The sequence below is a fragment of the Cydia pomonella genome, chromosome 8 (genome assembly GCF_033807575.1).
Source record: "Cydia pomonella isolate Wapato2018A chromosome 8, ilCydPomo1, whole genome shotgun sequence".
NCBI lineage: Eukaryota > Metazoa > Arthropoda > Insecta > Lepidoptera > Tortricidae > Cydia > Cydia pomonella.
This window is the reverse complement of record NC_084710.1, coordinates 5,366,396-5,388,017: the sequence shown is the minus strand read 5'-3', so window position 1 is coordinate 5,388,017 and position 21,622 is coordinate 5,366,396. Positions and strand designations below refer to the sequence as shown.

At 38.4% G+C, this 21,622-nt stretch overlaps 2 protein-coding genes across 2 annotated transcripts; one reads left to right on the top strand and one right to left on the bottom strand.

Moving 5' to 3' along the window:
* Window positions 1-309: 309 nt before the first annotated feature.
* Window positions 310-18,488, top strand: LOC133520420 (alanine--glyoxylate aminotransferase 2-like). The gene is made up of 10 exons (XM_061854812.1): window positions 310-457; window positions 1,312-1,402; window positions 1,871-1,989; window positions 3,127-3,361; window positions 4,116-4,209; window positions 6,007-6,221; window positions 8,779-8,998; window positions 9,839-10,083; window positions 10,632-10,803; window positions 18,046-18,488. The coding sequence occupies exons 2-10, from the start codon at window positions 1,341-1,343 to the stop codon at window positions 18,127-18,129; spliced, it is 1,446 nt and encodes a 481-aa protein (XP_061710796.1). The 5' UTR covers window positions 310-457; window positions 1,312-1,340; the 3' UTR covers window positions 18,130-18,488.
* LOC133520421 (uncharacterized) lies at window positions 18,480-20,293 on the bottom strand. Its single transcript, XM_061854813.1, has 2 exons — window positions 20,115-20,293; window positions 18,480-19,904 (listed from the first exon to the last, which is right to left on the bottom strand). The coding sequence occupies exon 2, from the start codon at window positions 19,892-19,894 to the stop codon at window positions 18,905-18,907; it is 990 nt and encodes a 329-aa protein (XP_061710797.1). The 5' UTR covers window positions 19,895-19,904; window positions 20,115-20,293; the 3' UTR covers window positions 18,480-18,904.
* Window positions 20,294-21,622: the final 1,329 nt, after the last annotated feature.

Here is a 21,622-nt window from a genome sequence, read left to right as displayed (position 1 = left end):
TCTTATCGCGCAACAAGAGCATTCTTCTCAACGTGACAAAAAAATTGAGTTTGAATTACATGTGAAAATATACAATATACCAAAAAAAGTACATATAAACCTTTGCACGATGACTGTGTTCTTAAATTATGAGTTCGAGTATGATATTACGAGTATAAGATATGATATCGGAGAAGTATCGATCCCTCGCTAGATAGAGCCTGCCCTTAACGACCATGCGTCCGTCCGGTGGCAGCATCATTCCGACCGCGTGGTGCTTATCAGCTAATGATAACGAGGTGCTTTTGTTTTCATTGGCCGCGACATGGGTGTGCGCGCCGCGCCGCCTCGCGTATATAACCAGGCCCATCGTTTCCCAACCAGCATTCCAGGCTCGGCCTCGCGCCAATCCACGTCAACCTTAGTATAATTAGCTCTTCAAACCTTTCAGTATTGCATTATTTATATATTCGTTTCGGTAAGATATTTTTTTTATTGATTACAGTTCGGGTCAATATTTTTTGCTCAGGCTCGTGTCAATAAACTATTGTCCTATATTTAGCCTTTGGTGTTTCAACTACCTATTTATATCAGCGAGGCTTTTTTTTTTATTTTTAGGAACATTGCCTATCAATATTTTTGGCTTCAACACATGCCACACCAACCTTAGTACAGTCCTCTATAACTTCAACCTCCCGTACCTACTTTATTATATTTAGTCATTATTGGAAAAAAATTTAATCGCTTTATTCGTTATTATTTTGTGCGCTATTTTTGTTGAAGTAAGATGTACTTCCAATTTGGATGCACTCATTTTCGCCTGTCAGCCACAGAGGTTTCCCTGTAACTGGACGTTTTCAATATTTCAATTTTTAAAAGCGACGAGTACCTATAACGTAACAGTCCGACGGCGTTGCAAAATTTATACCTGATTTTTGAAAACGATTCGTGTTTTTCAATAGAACTGGATAACATTTTGTATTGAGCCGAAATTCTGAACACAAACTAAAAGATACCTAGTTATCTAAATAATATAAAGCCTACCTAATGACAAAGAAATCTTTTGCTCAGACTACCAAAGGAGAGATCTTCTGTTTTCTTTTGTTTAACGCAAATATTTGCCATTTACATTATCCTTACCTATATTCATTCATCAACATTCATGCTCTGACTAAGTAATTAGCACTCACATATATTGTTTATGTCCACGATAAGCATTGACATATAGTGGAAATTTAACCACAAAGTCACGACTTAAGTCTATAAAGATAGCTATTAGCCCATTATTGAGTCAGCAACCGGGAAAAATAAGACATCTTTTGTTTTTTGCAGAATAATTTTTAATCTAGTCAACTAATAAAATGGCTTACCTCCAGTCGATGCCAAAATCTGAGACCATCAAACTCCGTGAAAAACACATTGGGTAAGTTGATTATATCTTATACTTAGCAATTATTGAGTAAGGGCGGGAAAGGAAATTTTTATAATATAATTAAATTTTTATTACCTGTCTGTGGAACTGTTTGACCATTTTATTCAAATGTTCCTGGCCACCTTGCAATTTCGCCCAAGTTTTTGAGTGTATACGTGTATGTTATGTCTCTTTTAATTGGTTGCTTAGTAGCCTAAAGTAATGCCTTGATATTAAACTATGGCTGAATTTTTAATATTTTCAATTTAGTAAGTACCTACTCATAATGCTAGTCTTAAAAGCTGTAAATGTAGTGAGTAATATACAATTTAACGAAAATAGTTATCTAAGTAAATTCAACTAGATGTTTGTAATTGTGAGAGAGACGAAGATCAATTTTATTGAATAATTATGGTGTGCATGTCAAGATTTGTCACTAAAAAGTATAAATACACTCCCTAACAATGAATTTCTTTGCAGAGCCGCCTGTCAGCTGTTTTTCCGTTCATCTCCCCTGAAGATAGTGCGAGGCATTGCTCAGTTCATGTACGATGAGCAAGGCGAGAGATATCTCGACTGCATCAATAACGTTGCACATGGTACGTGTTGCTATTGAATTTGTGGAACAAATATTTGTGGAACATATAATAGGCAAATAGAATTTCAAGGGACCAGCAACGATATCTATTTGATAAATTCCCGTATTATCTTTAATACCTACAGAGATAACAAATTTTTTATCGGCCTATTTACAAAGGTTTTTATTAACACTTATATATGTCATATTCATATAGCAAGACCAGTGGTGGGCAAACTTTTTTCATTGGGGGCCAGAAAATTTAAAAAAATCCGAGGAGGGCCGGAACTGCAGTATAAATACATTTTGATTTGAAACCGTTATCTCTCGAGCTATATACTAATTATTTCGAAGGACCGGCGGCGGGCCGGATGAAAGCCTTGCGCGGGCCGGAGCTGGCCCGCGGGCCGTACTTTGCCCACCACTGAACAAGACTATAAAACTTTACAATACTTTTATTTCAACATCTGAATATAATAATAGACTACGAAATCATTTCAACTGGGAATAGAGCGGCCATTGTTTGCAATTCGATATATTTTCAATTTACTTAGACAAATACATTTTAATAAAGTTTTACTGTAGTTACTTGAATTATTTAGTAGATAGCACCAAGAACTTCCCGTATTTTGTATTTCTTATTCCTCGTAAAAGAATATCGAGACGGACCTGGATCTTTTAAGGCGTAAGTGAAGAAAAACACCTTTCATGTTCTTGTCAGTTGAAAATAAGAATTTTATTTTACAGGCAATTCTTTTGTTTCGAACAAGTATTTGTAAAATATCTAAAAGTCAGTTTGCTGATATTCGTAATGCTACATTTGACACAGACTTTAATACACTGACAATAAAGTCGATGTTAAGATATTTTATAATTTTGTTTTTACGATAGCAAGATTAGAATTCAGTGGACAGTGCCAACACAAAAAAATCTGATGTATTTGGCCAAAACAGTGCTACATTATTTGTGGCAAGAAATACACGCCATCATCTCATAACAAATTATTGGACTCAAACATCGAGCATAGTTTTCCAAGGTTAACTTTGTCATTATCATTCATTTGGATTGTTACTGTCATTTATCGTTTTGTTGTTTTCCTCGATCTTATCATAAGGTTTCAAAAGGGTGAGATATTTAAGTACTGTATTTCTTTGTTTAGTCGGACATTGCCATCCCCACGTGGTGGAAGCCGGCAGGAATCAGATGTCCCTCATCTCCACCAACAATCGCTACCTCCATGACGAGCTCGTAATCCTGGCTGAACGCATCGTGAAGACTCTGCCCGAGCCCCTCTCGGTCTGCTTCTTCGTCAACTCAGGCTCTGAGGCTAATGACCTCGCCTTGCGGCTTGCAAGAGTGCACACCAACAAAAAAGACGTGATCACACTTGACCAGTAAGTATCTTTATGTGTGAATGGTTTTGAAGTTTGGGGGTCTCTTGTCACATGCATGAAAGAAATGAATGATGTTTGCTGGCTTACTTTTGAATTTATGAGTTGGTATTAAATTTTATAATAGTTAGGTATTTACGAATGTCTCTATAGGATAATGAATATGTACCTATTTAAATTTTAAAAATATTAGTACACATTTGATATACTGAATTCTATCATTATTAAGTATCTTGTTTATTTACACATCTAATTCGACTTAAATGTTGTGACACAACCTAAAGTAAACGTCCCAGTGCTCGATATGCTAATAGCCAATTAATGACACCCTGCAGTCACCTTTATTAACAAGAACTTTAGTTTAAAGATAAGAGGCACTAGAACAGTGACGAGCACTCTGACGTCTGCTTTAGTGATTCTTAACGTAGTGTAACAAATCTTTTATATTTGCTATTGAAATTTGTATAAGTAATGGAACTCCTTTCAAAAACTAAATTAATAGATCTGATGTTTTTGCCCAAACATTGTATTACCCCAGAATTTTAAGGTGTACTTTTTGTACCAATCTATATGTTTAGCAAATTTTTCTATGTTAAAAGTTTAGAGCTAATATAACCGCTAGTGTTTAACATTCCTAAATACCCTTTAAACCTAATTGAAAGCCAACAAGCCGTGTGAAAGTCGCGTGAATGTATTTGTGGTAACTTCGAGCGTCTCGAAGTGTTGTTAGGGTGCTACTAGCGCCTGTTTGTTGCAGTGCTTATCATGGGCACCTCACGTCTATGATTGATGTATCGCCCTACAAACTGAACCTTCCCGGTGGGCCCGAGAAACCGGATTGGGTTCACGTGGTGAGTTAGCCTACCCTACCCACCGCATTGAGCATATACAGTAACTATATTTTAAAATTCATTCAATTATTTTTTAATTACCAAAATCTCACCTGCTGGTGAAATCTCACAATAAGATCAAGAATAAATTCTTAATCAAATTAAAAGGTAAGTTTGTTAGAAAAGCGTTTCATTCCTTAGTTGCTTATAAGAAAACTAGAAACAAATACTTTAGAAGATGGAAGGAGGGTTATCTTAAATTATAAAGTGAAGTATAACTGGCTGGCTTTTCAAATGTAGTTGTTGCAAAAAATGCTCAGCGCGGTAACATTTTATGCATATAGGCGTTAGGTTACACGCTCAGTTTTATTTTATTCCGATTGTGGTCATTCTTCAACGCGAAGCATTTTAGTAAGAAAACGGAGCATCTAACTTTTGCCTCATATGCTTTCCTTTATTCATACCCCATGTTTCATACTTAAAAAAAAAGTTAAAATAGCTAACAAATTCAGAGTTTCCGAATATTAACGATACAATATATTAACCATAACAAAGTTTCCATAGAACCAGGAAAAGTTAATTGATTTATTATCCTGCATACATTAGTTAACGGGCTTAATGGACTTTGTTTAATAGCTTCAGTTCCCGAATGCCGATCCGCTAATGGGGATCCTTAAAATGTAAATATATTAATAGTAAGATTAGCGTCCTTTTATTGAACATATGTTTCGTGAAAGTTTACCGTAAACGATCATACATAACTGTGCTATAAATTATAACATGTCTAGGAAATCAATAATAATCCTCATGTCAAAAATAAAGAAAAGATGTGGGTGGATGGGTTCATTCACAGATTTTAAACTAAAAATGTCACTCCTAGTGTTTAAAATTACGCAGGAACATAGAAAACGACTACTCCTTTTCTATGGTTCTATTAGAAAATTAAGCTTTATAGCTCAACTAATATAGACATGTCCACAGGGGAAACGCGATCCTAATAATAGCTGTTTATACGTAACTGCGAAAGAGAAAAAAAACCGGAAAGCATACGATACGATAAGCAAGGTTTTTGTTTCGTACGTTACATTACATTGATACCTGTTTAAAATTTACGAGTATTTGATCGTAGCCCGATACGGATGCTTCATAGTAAACAGCCGGGGGCTTGGCGCGGAACTCGAAACCGTGCACCGGGTGTTTATATTTATACCTATTGTTCAAAGTCGGACCAGTACAAAACCGTACCTTTGCTAAAACCGCGTGTAATTGTCTTTTTGTTCACATTTTCAACATACCTACATACGAGTATATAGTTCTAACAGGGAATTCGGTTTGAAAACTGAATTTAGGTTAATACCCTACAACAGACAATGCCGGATTTAGAGGTCGGAGGCCTCGGGCAATAAAGGAGTGGAGGCCCCCTGGCCCCAAATTTTCCAAATAAAATGGTTAATTTTCCGAAGTCTCTATTGTGGGGTCCCCTCTTTTGTGGAGGCCCCGGGGCCTTAACCCCGGTTGCCCTCCCCTAAATTCGGCCCTGCCTAAGAGTTTAATTATATTACTTAGATTTAGCAATTTAATTGCACCTATAATTCGTTTAAAGGATCTATAATATTTTAACTATCCATACATAACTATGAAGTAATGCTGTAAAACTGTTTAGTGATTCAACTTATGATTACGCTTACGAAGGAGTACATTTTCCTTATAGTTATTTTTATCCATTCTTATTCGAAAAACCGAAATAATGTAGCACAATCCAATAAAATGAAGCCCACGAAACCTATGATTTTTCTAACACGAATTTCATATCAACAGGCCCCGGTACCCGACACATACAGGGGCAAATACACGTGCCCTCAAGACTCGTGTTCCGAAGAGGAATTGGGTCACCTGTACGCTGAAGATGTGAGGAACCTGTGTGACACAGCTACGAAACAACATGGAGGCGTGTGCGCGTTCATAGCGGAGAGCTTGCAGAGCTGCGGAGGGCAGATTATCCCGCCTCATGGATACTTGCAGAAGGTTTACGAGTAAGTCTAGCAGTGTTTTCTTCTAATTCATTATCCGAGGACCTAGCGCGTCTTCGTCTTTTTGCCTTTTTGTTCGAATAAGCAATAGGTAGAGGTTACGAATTATTAGTGTTCGCGGTAGACCATCAGCTTGTATTAGTCCCACTTCTGTAATGATAGCATGCCGTAAACATCGAACGTCGAAATTTCGTAGTACAGAAGCAGATTTCAACATTTCGGTGTTTGTGGTAGGCCCTCTTATGGCCTAAGATTGACAAGAGGAACCGGTTTGTATTCCCCACACTACTTCAATGTACCTAGATGTATGATATCGAAGGTGTGTGACCTTTAATCTTCACAGTACAAGTTTCCTAACGATTTATTCCTTCGCAGAACTGCTAAATATCAAAGGTTTTTGTATACATACATAGGTATAAGTTCTGAGGAAACCCATTAATATAGGTTTGAAAATTGACATCCAGAAAAACAAGATATTTATTTATGTGTTCCTAGCTATTTAAAATTACCTTCAAATACTGCTGAAAGTACAACAATGCCTTCATCTACTTTGGAACACAAATATTACATTTAAAAATAACAGTTATCAAACTGACTTAAGTAACATTACAAAAAATTTAAAAATCTCTAAATTAAGAACCTTTATTAAAGCAGGCAGCATTTGCAATTAATAGTAATTTCGTAATGCATCAGTTATCTTGAGGTCAAAGACTGATGTCTAGTGGCATAATACTGGACCATTCATTATTGAACTACATAACAACTACAGGCCTGATATAAGTAAATGGCATGGGCCAATACGAAAAGCTAAATAAAACAAAAGGTACCTACTTAGGCAAAACTGGTTAATTTTCTATGATCCGATATTAAAGAAAATTATAAAAAAAAAAATCCTAACCTATTTAAGAAACAAAGTATAATATCTCTTTACCTACTTAAAAAAAATTACTCACCTATACTTCTGCGGAGCCTTTTCTCATAATAAAATAAATCGGCCAAGAGCATGTTCGGGCCATGCCTAGTGTAGGGTTTCGTAGTTACCGTTCTGTCAGAACAGCCCAAACGGGGGCTATTAATTAATAAGTATCATGTAGGTACACTACAAAAATAGTTGAGTACCTAATCCTACGACTATTCTAAGTGACTACGAAATCTTACAAAACGAAAGTGTTATTTCAAAATTTCAAATCGATAGCGTAATGTACGATTCTCTTCGACCGGCTGGAGTCAAGCCGTGCCGGATCGCATTTCACATTGTCCGATACATTATATATGACAGACAAGATGGACTCCATCTGGAGCCATCCGCATCCGCGAGGAGCCGACCGGCTTGTGGCCGTACAAATGTGTAATGCGACGACGCCGATCGGCGGGAATCCTTCATAAGTCGTTCTCGAGATACCTATTTAATGGCTCCTCTACACGATGGCCCAGCGTAGGCCAGTCCAAGGGACGCATTTATGCGTTAGAAGGAGCAAGTGATATTGCTATCTCATTCCACCACATAGCTGCGTCCCTTAGACTGGCCTACGCTGGGTCATCGTGTAGAGGAGCCATAACAACGTGACAGACAGACAAGGTCGCGCCATAAGGGTTCCTTCCTGGTACGGAACCCTAAAAACGAAGCAGGTATATTAATCCATTTGGGTCTGTTTGACCCAATGATATACTGATAGAGAATGCCTTTTGGCATTAAGTTCGCCATTTGTACATTTTTCTTTATTTGTGCAATAAAGTTAAAATAAATAAATAATACTGACCCAGTCGCATGGCCCACTCTGTACTCGTATACTTTGTATAGTGCATTCACGTGCTCATCACATGCTGAACACGCTGATAAAGTACATATGCAACATTATCAGACGTTATCTGTATTACGATTGCGTAAATAAGTTTGTAATAATAATAAACTAGTTACGTGCGGTTCAAAGTAAATAAAATCACATTCTAATCATTAACCTTTTGCGTTTATTATCAGACAAATTAAATACTATTGTAGTAAATAATAGGATCTACACTAAGTACCTTAAGCTTCAAACATATCTACGCAATGGCAATAACTCCGGAGTCAATAGACTTAGTTTTGGAAAAGTCAACATTGTAGTAGCATCTTGCGATAAAAATAAGTAATACGTATATAAGAAACATTAGGTATCTAATCGGTAAGCATCATGACGTGAATCGTTATGAACATTGGTTATCATGTTTTTTAATAAAGCTCGGCACCGATTGCAACTGATTCGGAATAGAATACTTATTGTGCGATGCTATCTGTACAATAGGGAAACTACATGGTTAATATAAAATTATATCTGAAAAATGAAGTGACGAAATATAATCAATGGCCTCAATTCAAAGCATTTTTTTCTAGTGTTGTCTCCACTTTTTGCCAACGCTTACTAAAGGAACCCAAAATCGAGCAAACATAAGCTAAAACTCGGCGCTTAAGAACAAAAACCTTAAACCTAATGCCGTTGCAATAAAGAATTTCAAACGTTCAGTTATGTGGCATAGCGAAATCACGTCTCAATCTTATTCAAGTACCTATTCCTTTTCCCAGGCACGTACGGCAAGCGGGCGGCGTATGCATCGCCGACGAGGTGCAAGTCGGGTTCGGCCGCGTCGGCACCCACATGTGGGCCTTCGAGACCCAGGACGTGATGCCCGATATCGTGACCATGGGGAAACCGATGGGCAACGGGCACCCAGTGGCCGCGGTGGTTACCACGCCGGAGATTGCGAAGAGCTTTGCGGATACGGGCGTGGAGTATTTCAATACGGTAGGTTGTGATTGTCAAATGTTAATTTTGTGGTAGGCACAGTCGCTATCAGATATATTGGAGCGGCCAAGGTGTTCACTAATATCTGTACATAGTCTTAAAGGGGCCCACTGATTAACAGTCCGCTGGACGGTATCGGCTTGTCAGTTAGAACAAAAAGTTGACAGTTCCGAACAACTGACAGGCCGATACCGTCCGGCGGACTGTTAATGGGCCCCGTAAGACGTTAATGTGCTTATTGAGATATTTTTAGCACTTTGGCCTCTCTGATAGGGAGCGTGCATGAACTGTAGGAGGCAGCAAGGACCCGTCAGATTTTTGGCGCTGTTTATTGTTCCGATGTAGCCTACAAGATGGCAGAACCTACTATGCACAAGAAAACACGTGACGTGTAAATGTAGATGTTTATGGTTCCGACTCAGGCCACAAGATGGCAGACCCTCCAACGCGCACGGTCCCTATATAACTATCTGATGGTGGCTTTGTATAGTTGTGAAACGTTGCTACTTCTATTGCAATACCTGGGTATTCTGAAATATTATTTAACTCGAGATTGTAAAAAACCCTTGCGACAGTTATCGCAAAGATAATCCTGCTAATTTGTCATTAAACCTCAAGATCAACCCTAAAAAAGGTGCCGTAAGTTCTCGTGCACATTGCGCCAAGAGCGCTTATATAAAATGTTAAAAATAAACCTTTTACCAAAGTAGGTTAGCGTGATAAATGGCATTCAAAAGGTTAAATTCACAATGAGTTTGACGATAGTATCTACAATAAAGGTAGAAAGAGCTTCATCAGCATTACGTTATTGTTTAAATAAATATTACCTTTTAATTCCAGTACGGAGGCAACCCTGTATCATGCGCCATAGCGAACGCCGTGCTAGACGTCATCGAAGACGAACATCTAATGGAGCGCGCCGACAGGGTCGGCAACCACTTGCTGGAGCGCTGCGCAGACCTTAAGCTGAAACATAGATTAGTTGGAGACGTGCGAGGGAGAGGCCTGTTTGTGGGCGTTGAGCTGGTGACGGACAGGGACGCAAGAACACCGGCCACGGCGGAAGCAAAACATATTGTTAACAGGTAAATATACCTTTTTTGTGTATAAGAGGCAAACGAGCAGACGGGTCCGCTGATGGTTAGCGATTATCGTTACCGCAACAACAGAGGGGTTGTAAGTGCGTTGCCGGTTTAAAGATGGGAGTACGCTTTTGAACCTTTCCTTGGTCTGTAATAGCAATAACCTCCGCGATCGAAAGCCAGATGGGCTGGCATTTTTTCTTGAAATTAATTAGTATTAGGTAAATAATTTGAGAAAGCATTAGTCGCCAACTAACTGTCTGCAATTTGGCGAAAGTACACTTATACCACTAGTTTTTTTGAAATAAAATAAAAGTAATTTTATCCTTGATGACGCGACGCGCATCTACCAGAACCTGTTATTTTGTGGTATTCATAGGTAGTTCAACTTCATTAAATATCGATACGAAAAAACCCAACGAATTAAAAACTTATATATCTTAGAATCCTTCGAAAATTTTAAGGCAGTTGAAAGTACTATTTTTAATATCGTACCGGTTAAAAACTTAAAACAAAAATGTTCTAAAATACGAGTACATACCCATTTACAGAATGCGAGAAGAAAAAATCCTCATCAGCCGTGACGGGCCTGACGCCAACGTGCTAAAGTTCAAGCCGCCCATGGTGTTCACCATCAAGGACGCCGACAGGCTGGTCGACACGCTAGACAGGGTGCTGGGAGAGCTGGACGCCGAGCTGCCGGTCACCAGTATTAAACTTGAGGTACTTACAGCTGTATACTTCACTGTTACTTACTTCATTGACTTTATCTTGCAATAAGGTTTACGAAACTGTGTGGACCACAGACTATACGGACATCACTACCTCTGGCCGCCCATAGATCTATAAATAGTCTCCCATTTACATTCGATTTTGAATGTTTATTGTAACAAATAAAATTTGCTAGCTCCCCTAGAGGTTATAAAGCGTTTACAGAGCCCGATGTCACGGTTTACATCGATTTTGGACAAGTTTTGAGTCGTTACTCCTACATTTGCACTATAGATAGAATTATAAGACAAACGGCTATCGGTTCTTTAATCTTTTATCTCCATTCGGGTCTGCCGGATTTTGAAAGAAATGAACACTTTTTTTAAACATTGTCTAAAAAACACTTTTTTCGTTACTCGATTGTTGTTACGGATTTTAGATGTACGAAATCAATACATGTGGGTTCGTCTTCGACGTCTCTAATAACTGGTCAGAGATTTTAATTTTAAACTAATTAACACAAAAGTTATGGCCAGTATACCAGTTTTTTGGCCTACAATTATTCAACTATGATGCCAAATATCTCGAAGACAGTGAACTTTGAAGTAATTATGTGACACTATGTGATAAGCCACAAAACACATTAGAAAACTAAGGGATTCAGATCGAAGGTCATTGGCGTTGGGGACCCCCTTAAAGTAGCACCCTGAGTGTGTAGGAAAATCTAAAAGTACATTACGGTACAAGTGAGAAAAATAGGAAATTCGCAACGAGTGGCGATAAATGACTGAAGGGAGTGTTTTAAATCGACAAGAGTTGCGAATTACATATTCGCACATGTATCGTACTACGTTATACAGAACATGTACATATACATGCGAATTATCGCACTAGTGCGGTAAATTGGCACCAGATGCACTGTAAAATGATTTACGTATCTCCAAACGAAAGTGCATCCAAACATATTATTACATAAGTACCCCTTGTCTATCATGAATTATTTTATTATAATGAATTATAAAAACACATATTGCTGGACTTATTATGGCGACTATTTTTGGCAGTGGTTTTATTTATTCGTTCACGAAACAAACAACGCATAAAATAAACGATAACAAAGTTTGAAACGCCTGACACATTTATTTAGCAATATTTTCGATCGGTGACTAAACTATTTTGACGGTTGAATTACAAATGAATATAGTAAACACCCCTATCATGGAACAGGCACCAGTAATGGGATGGTATAGACAAACCCTGTAAAACAAGTATTTACCATCAGTTTTTAGTCGCTGGCAACATTTTATCATAATGTAAACAAGAGCCAAAAAGCTGCTTAAGTTTAATTTTTCATTGATATTTGTTAGTTTGAAAATTAATGGCGCCATACATCCCTTGATAGGAGCAAAAAACCATAGTTTTAATTGGTTAATAATATTGAAACCAATTGCAGTAGCTTTCACTAAATACATAGAAAACATAAAGGACGAATTGGACATAAAGCGGTAGAAATTCTACAGATGTCGGCGAAATATCAAAAATACTCCAAATTTTCTCTTAAGAGTCCTTATTCCTACAGACGAGCGTATTTTGTAAAATGCTTCCTTTTTCATTCAAGATTACGACGTAACTATTAGTATTTATTCAAAAACTGATAACGTACTTAAATAATCGTTTCCTAAACTAGCGGCTCCAACAGTTCAAATTTTCATTTTCTCTTTTAAACCTCTTTTTTAATGAGGTTTTTTGGGAGTCTTTTCCAAATTTTGCAGTGAGATGTGGCGTTTCGGTTCTCAATTTTGCTATAAACAAGTATCATTTGGTACATGAATGACTACAATTTGATTCAACATATCTCGTACGAGGGGCTGGAATGATTAACAATCGAAGATTCATTTGAAAAAACTGATAAAATACCTTCCGAGTTTTCTTCATTTTTTTGGCGAAAACAGGGTTTTATTATATTTTATTTCCGCAAATTGTACGCATATTTTGCTTTAAAAATAATATTATAGCAAACTGTAACTTTATGTTAACCTATAAAAAAAAAATCGTAACTATGGGACCTATATTGCCGTAAATTTATATTTTTTTAAAACACGTATAAATCACGCAGCAGCGACGCCCCGCTCTCAGTCCGCGCGGAGCGCGCTTAGAGGACGGACCTGTGCTCGATTGTCAGGCATTCGTTGCGATCGTAATCAGCTACGGAGTTCCGAGAAGTGCTATATACTGCGATTAGAAAATCTTAATAAAAGTTCATTTTTTACAGTATGCCTATTGATGGATTGTACGATAGATATACTCGCTTATTGATGGATTTTCAGTGTTACTTTTTTTTTTTACTAAGTCGGTGGCAAACAAGCATACGGCCCGCATATGTACGCCTGCAACTCCAGAGGAGTTACATGCGCGTTGCCGACCCTAACCCCCTCCCGCCCCTCGTTGAGCTCTGGCAACCTTACTCACCGGCAGGAACACAACACTATGAGTAAGGTCTAGTGTTATTTGGCTGCGATTTTCTGAAAAACGCATTTTCACTTGAAATTACGTTAGGGTTTGCATTATTATTTTTGACCCGGATGAAGTCCAAGTTCTCATGATGGAGTCAGGAGTTGGTCACCCGAACTCCTAATCTACTAATTATAATCCCATCGTGTTTGGGCTCAAAAGATTTGCCCTGACGAACACCATCGATCTAGATGAGGTCCAGGGTCTCATGATGGAGTCAGGATTTGGTCACTAGAACTCCTAATCTACTCATTATAATTCCATCGTGTTTGGGCTCAACAGAGTTGCCCTGATGAGCACCTTCAATCTAGATGAGGTCCAGGGTCTCATGATGGAGTCAGGAGCTGGTCACCAGAACTCCTAATCTACTCATCATAACTCCATCGTGTTTGGGTTCAATAGAGTTGCCCTGACGAGCACCATCAATCTAGATGAGGTCCAGGGTCTCATGATGGAGTCAGGAGCTGGTCACCAGAACTCCTAATCTACTCATCATAACTCCATCGTGTTTGGGCTCAATAGATTTGCCCTGATGAACACCATCGATCTAGATGAGGCCCAGGGTCTCATGATGGAGTCAGGAGTTGGTCACCAGAACTCCTAAACTACTCATCATAACCTCATCGTGTTCGGGCTCAATAGATTTGCCCTGACGAGCATCATCAATCTAGATAAAGTCCAGGGACTCATGATGGAGTCAGGAGTTGGTCACTAGAACTCCTAATCTACACATTATAATTCCAACGTGTTTGGGCTCAAAAGATTTGCCCTGATGAGCACCATCGATCTAGATGAGGTCCAGGGTCTCATGATGGAGTCAGGAGTTGGTCACCAGAACTCCTACTCTACTCATCATAACCTCATCGTGTTTGGGCTCAATAGATTTGCCCTGACGAGCATCATCAATCTAGATAAAGTCCAGGGTCTCATGATGGAGTCAGGAGTTGGTCACTAGAACTCCTAATCTACTCATTATAATTCCAAAGTGTTTGGGCTCAAAAGATTTGCCCTGATGAGCACCATCGATCTAGATGAGGTCCAGGGTCTCATGATGGAGGCAGGAGTTGGTCACCAGAACTCCTAATCTACTCATCATAACCTCATCGTGTTCGGGCTCAATAGATTTGCCCTGACGAGCATCATCAATCTAGATAAAGTCCAGGGTCTCATGATGGAGTCAGGAGTTGGTCACTAGAACTCCTAATCTACTCATTATAATTCCAAAGTGTTTGGGCTCAAAAGATTTGCCCTGATGAGCACCATCGATCTAGATGAGGTCCAGGGTCTCATGATGGAGTTAGGAGTTGGTCACCAGAACTCCTAATCTACTCATCATAACTCCATCGTGTTTGGGCTCAATAGATTTGCCCTGATGAACACCATCGATCTAGATGAGGTCCAGGGTCTCATGATGGAGTCAGGAGTTGGTCACCAGAACTCCTAAACTACTCATCATAACCTCATCGTGTTTGGGCTCAATAGATTTGCCCTGACGAGCATCATCAATCTAGATAAAGTCCAGGGTCTCATGATGGAGTCAGGAGTTGGTCACTAGAACTCCTAATCTACTCATTATAATTCCAACGTGTTTGGGCTCAAAAGATTTGCCCTGACGAGCACCATCGATCTAGATGAGGTCCAGGGTCTCATGATGGAGTCAGGAGTTGGTCACCAGAACTCCTAATCTACTCATCATAACTCCATCGTGTATGGGCTCAATAGAGTTGCCCTGACGAGCACCATCAATCTAGATCAGGTCCAGGGTCTCATGATGGACTCAGGAGTTGATCACCAGAACTCCTAGTCTATTCATCATAACTCCATCGTGTTTTGGCTAAAAGATTTGCCCTGACGAGTACCATCGATCTAGATTAAGTCGAGGGTCTACTCTCATGGGTCCAGGGTCTCATGATGGACTCAGTAGTTGGTCACCAGAACTCCTAATCTATTCATCATAATGGTAATTTGATGGTGCTTGTCGGAGTAAATCTATTGAGCCCAAACACGATGGAGTTATGATAAATATATTACGAGTTCTGGTGACCAACTCCTGACTCCATCATGAGACCCTGGACTTCATCTAGATCGATGGTACTCGTCTGGGCAAATCTTTTGAGCCCAAACACGATGGAATTATAATGAGTAGATTAGGAGTTCTAGTGACCAACTCCTGACTCTATCATGAGACCCTGAACATCATCTAGATTGATGGTGCTCGTGAGGGCAAATCTATTGAGCCCAAACACGATGGAGTTATGATGAGTAGATTAGGAATTATGGTGACCAACTCCTGACTCCATCATGAGACCCTGGACTTCAACTAGATCGATGGTACTCGTCAGGGCAAATCTTTTGAGCCCAAACACGATGGAATTATAATGAGTAGATTAGGAGTTCTAGTGACCAACTCCTGACTCCATCATGAGACCCTGAACATCATCTAGATTGATGGTGCTCGTGAGGGCAAATCTATTGAGCCCAAACACGATGGAGTTATGATGAGTAGATTAGGAATTATGGTGACCAACTCCTGACTCCATCATGACACCCTGGACTTCATCTAGATCGATGGTACTCGTCAGGGTAAATCTTTTGAGCCCAAACACGATGGAATTATAATGAGTAGATTAGGAGTTCTGGTGACCAACTCCTGACTCCATCATGAGACCCTGGACTTCATTTAGATCGATGGTACTCGTCAGGGCAAATCTATTGAGCTCGAATACGATGGAATTATAATGAGTAGATTAGGAGTTCTAGTGACCTACTCCTGACTCCATCATGAGACCCTGGACTTCATCTAGATTGATGGTGCTCATCAGGGTAAATCTATTGAGCCCAAACTCGATGGAGTTATGATGAGTAGATTAGGAGTTCTGGGGAGTTCTGGTGACCAACTCCTGACTCCGTCATGAGACCCTGGACCTCATCTAGATCGATGGTGTTCGTCAGGGCAAATCTTTTGAGCCCAAGCACGATGGAATTATAATGAGTAGATTAGGAGTTCTGGTGACCAACTCCTGACTCCATCATAAGAACCTGGATGGACTTCATTCGGGTCAAAAATATTAATACAAACCCTAACGTGATTTCAAATAACACTGAAACTCTATAGCACTAATGTGCGCAAACGATTGGCATCTTGACTACGCAGCATGGGTGCGTAGCCACCATGCCAATCGATACGACAACGAAACACTATCTGTCTCTCTCTCGTACTAATATGCACAAAAGATTGGCATCTTGGCTGGGCAGCATGGGTGCGTAGCCAACATGCCAAACGTTTACGATACGACAAGGAAACACTATCTGTCTCTCTATCGCACTAATATGCGCAATCGATTGGCTTCTTGGCTAGGTATCATGGGTGCGTAGCCAACATGCCAATCGTTTACGATACGACAACGAAACACTACTCTCTCTCTATCGCACTAATATACGCAAACGATTGGTATTTTGGCTAGGCACTAAGCAAGTGTGTGGCCAACATGCCAATCGTTTACGATACGACAACGAAACACTATCTGTCTCTCTATCGCACTAATATACTTTATTTATACCTGCAGTCATTTAGTAACTTCTTCATTTTCCATTGGTGTGAAAGAGACAGAATAAAGAGCAAGGGTTATAGTACACTCTGTAGTCTGTACACTTAGTAGTAGTGTACATAAATAAAAAAAAACTACTGTGCATATACAATAAAATAAAGAGTGCCCATATGATATCATATGACACTAAAATTAATGTTGCTTGAAATTATATTGAAAACTATCAAGATTATTCTAGTCTGCATTGAAACGCACGTCGCGTTGCCGGCGCTCGCGTACCGAGCGCCAACGCCATCTATCGAGCGTTATTTCGTGAAATCGGAGAACGCTCCAAGGATTAAGGGCTCTTAAATGTCCCATGATTGGTGCCGTTAACATATTGTATAACGTCAATATTTATTCGGACACATAACATAATTTGGTATAGGTATAGTCAATAGTCCAAAAGTCGCTAAAAAAGCTTGAATTAGAAGTGATATAGGTACCCACCCACCCTCTGACCTGAATCACCTGACCTCAGGACGAATTACTTGCCCTAAACAAACACGGCCATTCAACATATACAATACAGTAAACATATATAACAATGTATAATACGACAATGAAGAGGGTAGTACCAGGGCTGGAATTACTATTACGAATAGTGCAAAGATTTTTAAAACTAGCGTTGTGTGGCATCTTTAGGTATATATTATGTACATTTGTTACGAATGTTGAGATCAAGATACACTGGTTAGAATATGTACGATGGTCTTAAAAACAACTATAAATTTTAATATGCCGATTCGACTTAAACTAATTGGGCTAGTGACTAGCCTAACATGTAATTGTGTAGATGCGAATGACGTCTTTGGATGGAACTTGACAAGTTACATAGTGGCACATTTATTTATATCACTTTTGGTTGCGGCCTGTAGGTTTACCGTTGCTTTCCAAGCATGTAAACACAAAGCTTACTGAAGACGTTTACCGGATTGAATTTACTGAAAATAAAAAATCCTACTCATGACAAGGCAGTATGGCTTACGAGCTTTAGCCTGTCCAGATGGACGAAAAAAAATGAACACAAGGCGTTCGAATATTGAATGCTGTAACTACTTTTTGTCATAGTGTTTATAATTTCGAACATATGACGGCCATGTCATACTACTCCAATAAAAATAAAATATTAATATTTGTGTTTTATTTGTTACAGGTTTCGGTCACCCCTCTCACCAATATGGAGGCCAACAATGACTTGATCATAAGCAGTTTAAAACCTGCTATTAAGAGTATATAACCTCCTAATTTAAGATGTTAGCTTTAGTTCCTACAATAAATACCTAATGATCTGTAAATATTTGTTATAAGTTTAGATTTTATGGTTAATGTTAATGATTTTTAATTTATTACTTTATGTTTAAAATGTATTCCAAAGATAATTGAAAAATACGTTAAAACTTTGACCGCCAGAAGAACGCATTGCTAAAGTTTAATATTTTCCGTCATAATTCCAATAAGATTTACAATTGTGCGTTATAGATGTAACGGATTTGGCGTTCAAAGGGTTATCGATCCACAATGTAAATGCATTTTTTTTCTATAATATATCAAAAACAAAAGAAGACAAATGAAAATAAAAACACCTAATTATATTTATTTTTTAGTTTTATTTACTGTAAACAAAATGAGAGTTTTCATACTCTAATAATGGATAAAGATCTTTTTTGTGGCAACAGATCATAAACTTCACTAATAATAGAAACTTAAATCTCACTGATTGATCACAGCAGTGCTGATTTTCTTTTGAGAAAAAAACATGAACCAACATAGTATTTTAAACCTAAATATACCTATGAATAAAAATAAACTCTAACAACTACTTATTGTAACCACTGACAGCCTTATCTCATCAACAAATGTTGCTTTTGCAAAGAAAGAAAATTCACAAATTACAATAAAAAAATTCTTAATAACTACAGCAGTAAGTAAATCAGGGAACATACAAAAAAGAAAATACTACTCATGAAAGTTAAACATAATAATACTGATTAACCTTTAAAGGATTGACCATGTTAATCTACTTCTTCAAAGTTCTCAAATTCACAGTCGGAAGGCTCATCTCCAATTGGGAGAAACGTGTTTGTATTCTTGTAAAGGTCATTTTGATAGTTTGATAAAGTCACTAATATGGGCTTAGTGTCAATCGGAACACCTCTCAATTTTAGCTTTTGTGTCAACTTGAACATTTCGGAATCCGGGCAATGAGAACATTTTCTGTAGCTGGCCGTGTGCTCACCTTCACAATTGGCGCATTTTGGAGGCTCATTAGGGTCCTTCTTACATTTTGAAGATAAATGTTTCCCCGCACACTTGACGCATCGAACCTGACCATGACAGTAGCGCTGAGAGTGGCCCCACTTCTGGCAGCGATGGCACTGTCTTGGCTTTGCAATTGGACGTTCCATTTTTACTGACTGGCCCATTAATGTCTCAACTTGCATGAGCTTCTCACATCCCTCATTTGGAATTATGACTAACACTAGCAGGGGGTGCTCTTTTTTTGTCTGTTTTGTATGCATTTTGTGCAATCTTACTACAGGTATTTTAAGAGACTCAATATCTTCCTTTAGTGCATTCAAGCAGGTATCTTTAGCCAAGCCTCTGATGACAACTTTGACTTTACGGTGATCTGGATTTCCATATGTGTGATAAGGTAATTCATTGATCTTTAAATATTGTATCAAGCGCCTGTGGTCTTCAAATGAGACGCACTTGATTTTGGTGTAATTTCGTCCATTATGTGGCTGGTAAAATTTCAAACCAGCTAATAGTAATTTGTGAACATGTTGTTTAAAATCAACAGGTTGATGCAAAAATATTGGGGGTATTTTGAGATATTTTTTTTGTTGATATTCACTTTCAGTTATTTTCATATCTGAGGGTTCATCAGGTTGAATAGGTTTTGTTCCTTCAACTTTTTCATTGGAAAGTGAAGATATTCGGCACTCTTTAATAAAGTCGGTTAGCTTTTTCTTATTTTTCTTCTGTTTTCGTGCAGGCATGGTCACAGATCTGAAAATAACGTAAAAGTACCTACTTTAGAAACCAGGGTTTACTATTTTTAAGATAAAGGCAATTAACTTACAGTTGGATGCACTGACTTGTTTTGATATAATTGCATGGATTTAATTAATAAACTTGCAACAAGTTTAGTATGCAAAACAAAAAAGAGGGTGGACTAAAAGTTACTTCAGAATTTCCTTTAAACAATGCGTTAATTACCGTTTTATACTCGTTATTTGTCCAAGTAAAGTTTCACAAATTCAACCTTTCTTCCATTCAAATTCAATGGAATGATTTTGGGTAGTTTCGTTATTAAAATGTAGATTGCAACTACAAAACAACTATTTGAACTATGCAACCAAAAGTCAAGTGACCACAGACTGATATACGAGATAATACGTCAAGTGACGTTGACAGATATCACAGATAACGAAATGTTGTGTTTTGCTGTGCTGTCCTATGTATTATACTACTCTTTGGCTCGTGCTCTTGGGTGTACCTAATAGTCTGTCAAGCCATTTCCGTCAGTAGAAAAAAGCGGCAAATTTAAATGTACTTAATACTAGATTCATGAAGATAGCAGATACTTGAGAAATTCAGATTTCGATTAGCATAAAAACGGACAGCACTATCCGGTTCTATATACCTAGCGAGTTGCAAAATTGCATGGATATATTTTTGAATGGAATTTATGAAGTGGCCATGCCCTTTGCAGCTGGGTGTACATCCGTGAGCCCGATAAATTGTGCATATAGTTTGGACCAGGACTGCCTCATTTCAAACATAGTGAGAAAGAATCATATTGTCTTACGCTAGTGGATGAGTATAGTTTTCCTGGTTCTTACTAACAAGTTGTGTTTTGGAAATACTAAAGGGAGCGTGCATGAACTGTAGACGGCGAATAGAGCCAGCGTTTAGTGTAGGGGCAGCACTTGCTTAGAAGCGTGAATTGTTTTCTTTTTCGATTCAGGGCACGAGATGGTATCTCTGGAGATGGTCCTCCAACACGCACGGTCTCTATAGCGGTTATTAGATCCACACTTAAGTGCCAATTACATTCACACTTTATCAGACGTTGGGCCCGAGCAAGAGTACTTTTCCGTTTCAGCAAATATCAGCATATCGTTTACAATATTTGAAATGTAAAAAAATGGTTCATATGCAAAAATATCAAAATTGAAATTTTTTGGCAATTAGAGACAAAGTAATTTTTACACTTCAAATATTGTTAACGATGTGCTGATATTCCGTGAAAAGGAAAACAATTATCAGGCCCGACATCGGGTCTGATTTCGAGTAATTGGCGCTTTACGAACGGATCAGATATCGAACCCGATCGTTCGCCGTGTCCGGCGGCCGTATGGATCTAATAAGCCCTTATAGTTAGGTAGTCTAAAGGCAGTTTTATTGTAATTGGGTGTGGACGTATACAGCAGCGCATTACTTACCAACTGGTGCATCCTCAACAAAATCGTTGCAAAGGATTTCCTTTTCCCTCCGGCTTGTGAGTGAGATTTATAATCAAACCTAACATTCATAAAGGTTATACTCTGTATCTTTAGGTATTTAAATAAAAGTAAACAAACAATTTATAATTGTTCGGGTAGTTATAACATTTATAACAGTTATAACATAAATATGTGCGCATCTATCTACTTTCGACTATTAGTTTGCGCTAAATTGATAGAAAAACTATGTTACGTTTTTGTTTAGTTTTTCTATCAATT